Here is a 12,397-nt window from a genome sequence, read left to right as displayed (position 1 = left end):
ATGCATATATTTTAAATTGCATGCTCACCCTGGACTTTCTGAGCAAGGTGGAGTTTGCTGGTACCCTCTTATGCTGGGATAGACCATTCCTGTACAAAACGTTCCAGTGCATTGAAAATGCAGCATTAGCAGGGAGAAATGGTCCAGGTTGGGTCTGCAGGAACTGCTTTTACAGAGTCTGGAAAGACCTGATGTCTTTAGAGGAGCAGGGGGTGGGGTGGTGAAATTCATTAATTTCTGGTCTTTTAAGAAGAATGGGAACATGGTAGTTAAAAGCCATTATCCTGAGCTAACACTTACTACTCAGAGCTGTTCTAAAGGGGAGTAAGTCCCTAGAACAATGCACAAATACTGCAGTGTATATAAAATCCTAGTTTAGAGACACAGATAGGGGACAGGAGGTGGGGGGAGGATCCATAGCAAGCAGAATGAACTGTGCAAATTTCCCAGTTTGAAATAATTGTTCTTGTCCTGCCCTTCAGTTGTATGTAACGCAAATTAGCGAACAGATCAATGATTTGGCTGGTCCACAGGAGGCAGCAGACTCAGCAGAAATAGAAGAGAAGTTGGCTGCTGGATTTTCAAACCATCTCTCTGCCTTGCCACTGCAACCAAGCTTTCCTAAGATAAGCTTGGATCGTCGTGAGAGTGACATCGCAGCTGGCAGCATGAGCTCCTCCGAAGGGGTGGTGAGGAAGCGAGAGTATGACAATCCATACTTTGAACCACAGTATGGTTTTCCTACGGAGGATGAAGATGATGAGCAGGAAGAGAGCTACACCCCAAGATTTAACCAGAATCTCAATGGAAGCAGGCGAGTCTTCCTTGTCTCCTGCCCTTCTGGGCAGCACTTGTGGGGTTTCTGTCTGCTTCATGTAGTTGTAACATTTGTGCACTCAAATGTCTTTGCACCTGAGATGTATTGTTGATCGCTTTCATTTCATATAGAAATGCTGTCAACCCTTCTGGTTTGAATAAAAGCAGTTGCTTAATCCCTCAGTTCCTTATTTTTATGTAAGCAGTAGAAGCTATGAGAATTAACAGTTCTTTCTAGAACATTATAGGGTATCACATACTGATTTTCTGTAAACTGTTTTGGTAAATCTTTGTCTTTTGGGGGAAAGATACTGCAGTGATTGGTGGCAGTGAGTTTTCTTATTACTCCTTTCAAACCAGAGTGAATTTTTCTTTTTTCCTTTAACCTGCAAGTCTGCGAATGCCCTTTCATAGACGAATTTTCAGCATGCCCTGAAAGGCTGTGAAAGCCTGAATATAAAGATGTTTCAGTTCTAGCCTTTTTTTTCTTTTCCTTGTTTGTTTGGGTGGTTTTTTTCTTACCCAGAAGGTGCAGGTAGTGTGGTGTAAACTGGTTGGAATGAGACCAACATCAGTCTCCCACAACCATACAATGTGTTGATTTGGGGTGGAAAGGGGGAATTCTAATAACATATGTACTTAATTTCTTTTAAGGTCTCAGAAGTTACTCCGGCCAAACAGTTTAAAACTGGCCAGTGATTCTGATGCAGATTCAGATTCCAGGGCCAGCTCCCCAAACTCCACTGTCTCCAACAATAGCAGCGAAGGTTTTGGGGGCATCATGTCTTTTGCAAGTATGTACGATGCATTCATTAAGCTAGTTTTATTTATCATATCAGAGTGTACAGAGAGACGGAATAGAGGGATGGCTAGTCAAGAGAATGGGTTGGTTGTCAAATTGTTACCAGCTTTCCAGTAGTCATGGTGCCTTACTGACAGCTGCTGACAACTAGTGCTTTATATTTTCTTCAGTAAGGACTTTGGGTTTGTGGTTAGCCACTTGAGTTGTATGGCACTTTAGGGCACAGATCAGAAATGTCTTCAGTTTCATTTAAACAAAGCATTGTGCCATTTTATGAAATTGATAAAAAAATCTTACAGCAATATTCCTTCCGTGCTGCCACGTTGTGTGTTTAGGTGCTAAATTCAAGTCCTTGACTGGCTACTTTCAATTATATTTTAATAAAAAAAATCACAGGTGTGGAACACAAGTCTAGAATCTCTTAATAAGTGACAGAAGACATGGCCACCTGAGTCTTGCACTACAGTAAAAAGCAGTGAAAGAAGGTTGTAGCACTGGGGAAAATATATTAAATGTTTCTGGTAAAAATGACTGCTACTAAAATAAGACTACAAAAAAAACCAAAAAACTGAAGAAAATTGAGATAATATGTTGACACTAAATTAATAACTTGAAGTGTTAATCAGCTCCTTTATCTAAAAGTGGTGCTTTCAGGCTGTGTACAGGTTTAAGCAGATGACGATGCATAATTGTGTCCTTAAGATCTGCTGTACCAGGAAGAATGTATGTTTTTTCCTAATAAATTAAAAGCTTCTATTTCAAAGTGTGGCTCCATGGCAGATCTACAGTGTTTCACAAGACACTGTGCACAGTCCTCACTTCAGAGTTACGTGTTTTGCAGATCTTCTGTCATCCTGTGTTTTCATGTGGCCCAGCCATTCATTTGCTCCCAAAACCCAGATCAAACTAGAAGGTAGAGATAAGTTGATGTGATCTAAGTGCAGGAAGACAGGAGGATTTTGCTGTTACATTTTAGACTCGAAGATCCAACATCAATTATTATGACATGAATGCTAAGACTTACGTTTTTGTACTGTTTAGAATAATCCAATTACAGATGTGGTTGCAATGTCAAAGAGATCATGTTATGGTTGTGAGACTTTTGGGTAGTAAAGAAGAACTTAATCATTAAGGATCTGAAATAAGGTGGTGAATTACAGGATCTTTGGGTGTGTGCAGTGAGCAGTAGGCATTTAATTATTTTTGTCTTCTGTCATAGGCAGCCTGTACAGAAACCACAGCACAAGTTTCAGTCTGTCCAACTTAGCCCTACCAACTAAAGTTGGGAGAGACAAGAATACTCCCTTTCCCAGCCTGAAAGGTAACCATTTTTTCCCTTTGTCTTCTACAGCCTTTTCAGTTCTTGTGCCTTGGCAGTCTGAAGTCCTAACAGGAATCCTGGGAGTGATGCCTTTTGGTTGTTTGGGTAGTACCTGTGTTAAGGAGCAAGACAATAAATTGTTATGATATTTCTCAGTCAGTCTTTTTCCCAACAGCTGGGCTGTGTTGGGATGGGAGAGTGTCCAGTCTAGGCTGAGTTAACAGACACAAAACAAAACCAACATTCATAGCGTATTTTGTTTTGTTTTATTTTTAAGTACTTAGTATAAAGAATGGGAACCAAGAGGTAGGTCCTGCTTTTGTACTGCCACTATCTTCATGCTTAGCCTTAGGTAATTTATTAGTGATGATGCTGCATTTGTAAAGGGGGGGTAATGCCAGCCTCCCATGGAGACTGCAGATTACATGAGTTTCAAAAGTGTTTATTGTCTTTTCAGATTGCTGAATAGAAAATCAAATTACAACCATACTTTCAGTTCTATGAGAGTGAAGATCAATCCCTAGCAAATGTGCTCAATCTTTTCAGTAGAACATTTCCTCTTTCTCTGCAGTATCCCTAGATAATGTGTCTGAATGAGCACTGGAGAAATGGCCCTCACACCATGGGTGTAAGACAGCCTGGTCATCCTTGTACCAAGTGTAGTATTGCCGGGGTGACTGAGTTTGCAATGGTGTCGTAGTGTTGAGACCTTTTCAGATGCTATACTGAGGAGTGATTTTATTTTGCCTTTTGAGTTATTCTATCTGATTAGAACTTACTGCTTTTCTTTTAATGTGTTGATTTTTTTTTTCACTTATTTTTTCCTCCTCATCACTTTTATCGGTAAAGATTACTTTAATCTGGAATTGGGAAGGGATGTGGATGAAGGTTGGTATGATGTTTTGCTGACCTTTGACTTTGTAGAAACAAAGACCAAAAGCTGGATTTTGAGTTTCTGCTTTGGACTTTGTTTTTGAGACAAGTAATCATTCCCTGTGTGTAAAATGAGGAGTAACAGGACTGGTAGGGTGAAAACACTAGCAGAGACTCTGCACAGCTGTTTTTGACAACCTTTTACCAGTTGGTTATGTTTTCATGTCCAGTTGTACTGGATAAGAAACATGCTTCCTTTCAGGGTTGTTTCCATGGGTAGACTTAATGACTGATTCCATGCATTGGAAGAAAACAGTGATGGGGTTTGCCATTCCACATTCATGCTTTGTGCCTCATCTTCTGCACTTTGGTGTTCTTTTCTTGACTGTTTTAATCCTGTAGGGTCTTTAATGTTACTGTGCAGATATGAGGATGGGATTTCCATGGAGTAGCTCAGTCTGTTTTATGCATGTTGGAAGTGTGTGTGAGTGTGTGTGTGTGTGTGTGTTCATTTACATGTGCATGCTGGCTCGCTGGGATTCCCACTGGGCACTTCAGTGTTTTTTTTAATGTTTTTGTCTCTGTTGTAGAGATACAAAGTTGCTGCATTAACTTGTTCTTGCCAATGTGTGTTTCTAACTGTAATGGGAAATGATGCTGGGACTCCATTTCATTGCTGCTGTTTGACCACTACCACTTTCCATCTTCCTTTTTAATTTTTATTTCATGCACCTCCATTGATATTTTTTCCTTGGTGATGCAAATGGTTTTTGTAGTACCATTCAAACATAATATGTGCAATAATGTCCTTGAAGATGCAATACACTGGTTCCACGATGCCAAATTTCAAGTCAAGCGCTATGTCTTAAGATAAGTTATTCTGGCCCTTGTGGTCTTAGGCTTTCAAACATCCTTCCTGCTCTAGTGTCATTTGGGTTTTATTTTGAGGGAGGGCTGGGAAGAAACTGGTAGTTGGATTCTTTTGATGCTGACAGTGGGGAGTGTAGGTATTTCAGTACACTACTAATTGTATATTTTGTGTCCCAGTATTTGGGTTAAATACTATAATGGAGATTATTACTGAAGCTGGCCCAGTAAGCAATGAAGGTGGGTTCCCTACAGCATGAGCTGTGCATGATGTAACAATTTCCAGCATTCCCTGTGCCTGACTTCGGGCTACCTTTCTCGCTGGGTAACCAGTATCACATGATCTATACTAGTCACCCTCAATGCATTATGCTTTTACATATAGTGACTAATTTGAAGATGATTCTTGTTGTGGAACTGCATGCAGAGCAGCCAAACTTTTCCTGCCTCTCACCTCCTGCTCTCATTACCATCTTCTCTTTTTCTCTCTGCATTACTCCCATTACTGTTTTCTGCCGATGTGTGATGCTAGAATACAATTTATGCTGCTGCTTTTTTGGAGTTTCCATTTTGTTTGAAGTCTGTTACCTGTAATTCAAATAGGTGTGTTAGCCAACTTTAGTGTTGCTTGTTACTGTCCTGGTATCAGATTGTTCTCTTCCCACCCTTTCCTCTCATTCTGTTTCCTCTCCTTTTTAGGAAACAGACGAGCCCTTGTTGATCAGAAGTCTTCAGTCATAAAGCACAGCCCGACAGTGAAAAGAGAATCTCCATCACCTCAGGGACGAACTAGCAATTCCAGGTGATATTTTTTTCCTGCTTTTCAAGTGTACAGTGTAGTTAGAGTGGCCTTATACCTGGCCAATGTTTTCTCAGAACTCTAGCTGTTGAAAACTAAGTGGTACTTTCCTGTTACCCTAGACATGGACATGCTATTGCCTAAGACAATTTGGTACAGATGTCTTGTAGCTAATAGTGCACATGCATATTTTTCTGCACTCCAAAATGTATCCTCCTTCTGTCTGAGATCCAAAATGTTCTAGGTTTCTAGTTTACCTCAGTTGATGTTCTTTGTAATTGAGTATTCTGAACAAGATGATCTAGCCTAGTGGAGTTTTAATGCACCATGCAGGGTGATCAACTGAGTCGAATGAAACAGTTTGATTCCATAAATTCATGCGAAGTGCTTTTCTCAGCCTTGGGAAAGGGCTCAGAGTGGTGTAAGTAAACATTACCTGACCTGTGCCTGTGCTTTCTCCACACTTCCTTAAGTAGCAGTCATGGGTAGAGTGAATTTATTTTGGTCTACTGTGTTTGGGGGACAGGTAAGAACAATAACTGGAGTTCAGACTGGGGAATGCAGCAGGTTGCATACCTTTCCCTCTGTGGCAAAAGAAGCTGAGCAAACATGCCACACAAAGCATGTGCCAAGGCTGCTTTGGTAATGCATTAGTAGCCCTGCACTTCCTCTTTCAAAGAAAGCCTACAGCTCAGACGTGAGGGCTGTGGAAGAAGGTTGAGGCATAAGGGATTCCTGTGGATTCTGAGGGTTTCTGTGAAAGTAAAGGGTAGAGTGGTAGCAAGAGAAGCTAGAGGAAAGCCTGATTATGGCTTTTTATAGGACATAAAGGACAAAATAAAGTATTTGATGCTACACCTATGGAACAGAGCTTGAGCTGTGTGCAGTTATGTTAGCATCAGACAAAGCTAGATGTCAACTACTGTTGATAGGGAAGGTACTTCATTGTGTGCCCTGGCCATAGCTCTCTTCCCATGCAAGCCAAAGTAAGCAGAGGGTGACTAACTTTTGCCTGCTTTCTCTTGAATGTATCAGTGAGAACCAGCAGTTCCTGAAGGAGGTGGTACACAACGTTCTTGATGGGCAAGGTGTTGGCTGGCTGAACATGAAGAGAGTCCGACGTCTGCTGGAGAGCGAGCAGCTCCGTGTCTTTGTACTGAGCAAGCTGAACCGCACGATCCAGTCAGAGGAGGATGCTCGACAGGATGTCATACAGGATGTGGTCAGTGCTCAGCTCAGCAGGGTCCTCACACTGAGTGCCTGCTGAGGCTCAATTCACAGGAAGTTTTTGTCAATTGCAAAAAGCTGATGTTGCAGCAGTTCTGGAATTTCTCACTTCTGAAATAGCAGCACTAATGGGGATTTCATTGCAGGAGATCAGCCGCAAAGTTTATAAGGGCATGCTGGACCTGCTGAAGTGCACTGTGTTAAGCCTGGAGCAGTCATATGCAAATGCTGGCCTGGGAGGCATGGCCAGTGTTTTCGGCCTGCTAGAGATAGCACATACTCACTACTATAATAAAGGTAAGAAAAGTGTTCATGAGAATACAGTTTTTATGAACCAAACAAGATTGGGAAGGTAGATGTTTTTGTGCCTCTTGATATTTCACGGCTTTTCCAACACTTCCAAAATGGCGGGAATTGTACCATTGTAGCTGAAGTCTTATAAAGCTTGAAGCCTGTTTTGTGTTTCACATGTTACTGGACCAGAGCAAAATAATGGCCCTATTGATATTTAACTGAAAATGGAAATGCTGCAGTGAGATACAAAACCTGGCACTTCTGCAGCTGAAGTGGAAATTTTGGGAATGGGGACCTTCAGCTAAAACTGTCCCAGCTACAGTCTTGGAAAGTTATTGCAGGCAACCTCAGTAGTGAAGGGAGATGCTTGTAGTGTGGAACAAGACTTACATCTCACTAACCAGGTTGCACTACACAATTATTCTCATACAGCTAAATACTCTTAGAGAATAAAGTCTGAAAATATCTCTTTATTTTTCAGGTGTTTCTTAGTATCTGACTTTTCTGGTGTCTCAAATGATGCGAAGTTACTTATTTCATAGTAGCAGAGGAGTAGCATCTAGTAAACTCTTTATAGTTGGTGTTCGGGGTCGTGCATCAGGGATTTTTTTATGAGTTGGCTTAGATACCCCCTGTGTTCCTTTCCAGTCATTGTTAGAATGCTGAGGAAGGTAAGGAAGGCTGTGCTGGTAGAACAGTCCTGAATCTGGAGAATAGACTGATCTTGGTAATTACCAGCTTTTAGTCTAACACTGATTCTAAAGAAAATTGGAGTGGGTGATGTAAAACTCAGTAGTTTAAAGGTGGAGACCAAATAGCATAATTTGATGGTAAGTAGAGTTTTCCTAGTAAACTAATTGTCATCATGACAGACAAAATTTGGTGCAAACTTTTAAAGACTCTTCTCATTATTGCATAATGTCTTAATTTGTAGTCAAATTTTAGATTTTTGGTATTTTTTTTACTTGTTTTCAACTGGTTGAAATTAGTATTTGTTTCTAGAAATGTTTTATAGAGATTAGTCCTTATGTTGTTATCATTTAACATATAGTAATAAACTAGTAAACTACAGGACACGATGGATGTAGCTTATTTGTCTAGACCAAATATTTACCTAGAGGAAGCTAAATCTTAATAAAGCATGGTTGTGATTAAGTTATTATAATATGGTCAAACTTAGGACTTGTTTTTAGGAACGAGGATAGTTGGCAATAATAGTAAGATTGGGAGGATATCCTAGGAAGCAGTCTCCTGCTGCTGTATATGAACTTCCTACTGTTTACTGTGTCTGTAAAACCTGGGAAGGGGGGCACTGTGAATCTGTGAATGCACATTTGGAATGCTGCTACTGTATTGTATATTATATAGCATCTTGATGTATCAGTAACAAGACCCTCAGCTGAGGAAGTGATCTCAGTTCTGGTTACCACATCTTGCAAAGTTGAGGAGGTTTCTGAAAAGATCTTCAAGGAGTTGGGGGAACAGTTTGGCTGTGAAGGATGGAAATGTTCATGTTGAGTGTTAGGTGTTGAGTCTTTTGAATTACTATCTAAACATAAAGGTGCTACTGATAGCAGAATCTTAAATCCACTGAACAAAGGTATTGCAAGATCTAGTGGTATGACAGGTTTAGAAAATAGGATGTGAAGTTTTGACTGTTATATTCATCAGGTGTTGAAATAGTTTGTGCAGGAGGCTCTTTATGGAAAACCTGGTTTTGATTATTCATTTCTGAAGGTTTTGCTGTAATTCAAGTTGTGGGGTTCGATACAGAGAAATAGCCTTTAGGGACACATGGTTATAGGAAGTCTCAGAGATTGATGGAAGAGCTATAGCTGAGTAGTTGATTTGGGTTGATTGATTTTGGGTTTTTTTTCCCTGACTGGAGTTTAATTTAATGTTACCCATGAAACTGATTGTATTTGTTGTCCTTGCACTGTGAGAGGAACTTACTTATCTTCTATAAATCGTATTCTAGCTAGTTTAGGCAGAGTTGTTTAATTTTTCACAATTCAGCAGAGGAGGTGCTACAGTTACTGTGTTAGAGAACATTCTGTGGTTTTGGATATACAGAAATGAGATACTTGAGTATCGCTAAAACAGTCCTCTGGCTTTCTCCTCTACTGTTTCCACCAGTGTGTCAGACTATGCACAAGCCATTTTGACCTATGGGAGCAAATGTGACACTGAGCTGTTTCAGTGCCAGGCTTAATGATTTAGATGAGACCATCTGTCTCATCTTTCTTCTCCCGCTCTCATTTCCTTTTTCCTTATGTTTCTCTCTATTTAATTATTTATTCATTTATTTTCTCTCAACACTGTTCTTTTTATTTAAAGAACCAGAAAAGAGAAAACGAAGTCCTACAGATGGATCTGTCACTCCAGTTGGCAAGGATCCTGCATCATCCCCAAGAGTGGAGCCAAAACCTGCAATGCAGCTGCCGGTACCTCAGCTAATGCCAAAGCCACCGAGCCCTGCAGGCAAAGGGCCAAGGGAGTTTGACACAAGAAGTCTAAAGGAAGAAAATTTTATTGCTTCCATTGGTGTGTATTGAGGTGCATGTGAAGTGCAGGGGGAACTTCTGGTTTGGCATTAGGTTCTATTTGCATTCTCTCCATTTTAACACACTACATTGCTACTGTAACATGCTTCATTTACACCTTGGATTGCAAGGAGTAATCATATGTGTTTTCACCCTACTCTCGGATAAACTGTCCACCACAATTTTCTTCCAGAAGCTGTCTAATCTTGATTATTTCTATATTTCATTACACCTTAAATAGCCTTATTTTTTGCTCTGTGGTTGCTGTTTTCAAGCAACAGGAAATGGCAAAAGAGGAACAGGGACAGCAGGACTTCAGAAAGGGCAGCTGTGGAAGGGAAACATGAAAAAAAGGTTTTCTGTCATTGCTGGCTACCTGTGAATTATGTAGATTGTATTCTGATATAAGTGGGATCTAAAATCTGCTGTCTGTTAACAACAAAACTTCCAAAAAGATTTTAGTTGAAGTGTTACAGTTTCAGTGAGCAGGACTGATGGATTTTCCTTCTATACAATAGCAAATAGAACGTGTGTTCTTCTAAACAGCATCTGCTAGGCTGGTCACTGGAGATTTTCCCGTCTTACTCTTAGATGGTATAGCTTTTCCCTGTGTCTTGGAAAAAAGTTTGAAGTAGGGCTTTCAGAACTGTTTGTTTTTTTTTTTTTTAAAAGAGCTTTACAGACTTTTTTTGGTGGACGAGAAATATAAAAAATACTTTGGTTGAATCCTGTGGGCTGTGGATTGTAAACATGGCAAGTACCATCAGCCTATGGATATTTTTTGTCAACTGCAAAAATACGTCATGTTAAATTATAGATGTTGCTTCTTACAGCCTGTTTAAAATAATATTTTCGTGGAATCACTGTATGAAAGATTAATCTTCTCAAAGTGTGGTGCTGTGAGGATATATGTGTAGTTTGTGGCATAAGACAAGGGAATGTGTTTGTTGAGCAGCTGAGTGACAGGACCACAGACATTCATTCTACACACATATAATAACTGCAGGCTGGATGCTGTTGAGTCCTGAACTGATACTGAACCCCTCTGACTTGACTTGCTTTCTTGTTTAAAGAGGTAATCTATGGAGGCAGTTGCTCAGAAACTAGTCTTGCATTCTATTTGAAAAGCTGTCAGAAAGCTGAGTTTCAGGTTCAGATTTTACAGCACTTCAGTTAGTTTGGTTTGCTGTGGGTACTTGATTACTTTTCTGTAGAAGAGAAATAGGAAAGTATGCTTCTGGCACAACTAAGAATAAACCAGGCTCTAGGACAATGTTCTTTTAAAGAGCGAAGAGAGATCTTTTGATGAGATTGCTAAGACTGCTTCTTTCCCTTAGATGAAATTAAAGCCTCGTATAAATGGAAATCATAGAGATCAGATAATTCCTGTTTGTGAAGCAATATAAGAAGTGCTTTTCAAAAGAAGTGCTACGTAATATGCCATGTTAACTCCTGTTGCCAGAATATTAGCCTTACACAATTCACAGTCTTCAAGGACAGGCAAAGGTACATTCTCATTATGGTTGTTCTGATGCTATGATAATTTCCACTTGTCTTATATAGAGCTAAATTATAAGAAGGATATGGTCTTACGTAGACTGACCAAAGTTCAGAAGACTTGAATGTTTTTCTTGAGGCCTTTTTTTTTAACTGCTTTTGTCTTTCACCACAAAACATGTACTGATATGCAAGTCACTTTTTAGGAAATTGCTGTAAAAACAGTGTAGTCTCCATGTTCATCTGACTCATGTGATCTAGAAGAAAAGGGTGTTTCTCTTGTGTTGCAGAGAGATAATTTAAAGCTGCTTACTTATTATGCGTCCTTTATGTTCTGTCATGGAAACTTCAGAATATGACAGGACTGGCTTTGGTCATGCCTCAGCTGTGAAATGCAGATGTTCTCATTCAAATTAATTTGTTTTAGGAAAAAGCATTTGGTAAACATTTACATGTTGCTGAAACAACAAAGTATTTTTAAGTAGTTCCATTTAAACGTGGGAAGAAATGTTTTTATCAGGATGATCCAACACTGGAACAAGTTGCCTGAAAGATGGTGGATTCTCCATCTGTGGAGAAAGCGAATACCTGACTGGACATGGTCCTGCAGCAAGCAGCTTTAGTCAATCCTGCTTTGAGCAGGGAGATTGGACTAGATGATGTCCACAGCTCCCTTTGAACTTCAGCAGTTCCTTGATTCTGTGACGTTTGGAAGGTACTTAGAACCTCAGGTTGCAGATACGTAAACAAAACTTTGATTTAATCTCTTGGTATTGTATAGATGAAATGCAAATTGGGCTGCTAACCTTTTTACCTAGATACAGGAGGAAATACTAGAATGAGAAGTCTTCAGAAGGATGGAGTAAAATAACCTACAGCTCTGTTTGCAGTAGTCATATATAGAGTGTATGTTAGTGTGGTGATTAAACTCAGATATAGAACTGAATTTGTGGTAGCTGAATCTGTGCAGTTTTCTGGTACTGCAGGAACAATGGCCATGAACTTCACAGGGTTTCCTATTTCTGAGGTGAAGTGGGATGGATTTTTAGCAGCTGAGCTTTGATCTTGACTATGCTTTGATACCTAATTCCTACCTAGAAAATTCAGTGTGAAAATGATGCTTCTGATACTCACCAGTTGCTTACTTCTGGGGTTCTTGTCTTCCAGGGTTTATCACCTGTAGTGTAGGCCATCACCTGTAATGTAGGTCTTTTTGTTAGGACACTGGTGGCTTTTAAGTTGATAACTAATTAATTTATCCCTTTATATTAGTGATAAGTTTGGTGGTGTGGTTTGAAAACAAACCAAGTGAGAGGCTCTAAGTCAGAAATACAATTTAATGAGAAGAAAAATAAAAT

General features: G+C 39.8%; 1 protein-coding gene across 17 annotated transcripts in view; it reads left to right on the top strand.

The window, feature by feature from the left end:
* MADD (MAP kinase activating death domain) overlaps positions 1-12,397 on the top strand; it is a 55,830-nt gene that overhangs the window by 14,875 nt on the left and 28,558 nt on the right. For 6 of the 17 annotated variants that reach the window (XM_066321114.1, XM_066321103.1, XM_066321100.1 and 3 more), the window contains 8 exons: positions 483-814; positions 1,471-1,610; positions 2,838-2,939; positions 4,860-4,919; positions 5,379-5,481; positions 6,514-6,700; positions 6,852-7,002; positions 9,337-9,543. In XM_066321114.1, the coding sequence (XP_066177211.1) occupies positions 483-814; positions 1,471-1,610; positions 2,838-2,939; positions 4,860-4,919; positions 5,379-5,481; positions 6,514-6,700; positions 6,852-7,002; positions 9,337-9,543 (1,282 nt within the window). The remainder of the gene's footprint in view (positions 1-482; positions 815-1,470; positions 1,611-2,837; positions 2,940-4,859; positions 4,920-5,378; positions 5,482-6,513; positions 6,701-6,851; positions 7,003-9,336; positions 9,544-12,397) is intronic. The other 11 variants (XM_066321106.1, XM_066321101.1, XM_066321116.1 and 8 more) reach the window with 3 other exon arrangements.

This window comes from Sylvia atricapilla, chromosome 6 (genome assembly GCF_009819655.1).
Source record: "Sylvia atricapilla isolate bSylAtr1 chromosome 6, bSylAtr1.pri, whole genome shotgun sequence".
In the NCBI taxonomy this organism is placed as follows: domain Eukaryota; kingdom Metazoa; phylum Chordata; class Aves; order Passeriformes; family Sylviidae; genus Sylvia; species Sylvia atricapilla.
This window is presented reverse-complemented; position numbering and strand designations above follow the sequence as displayed.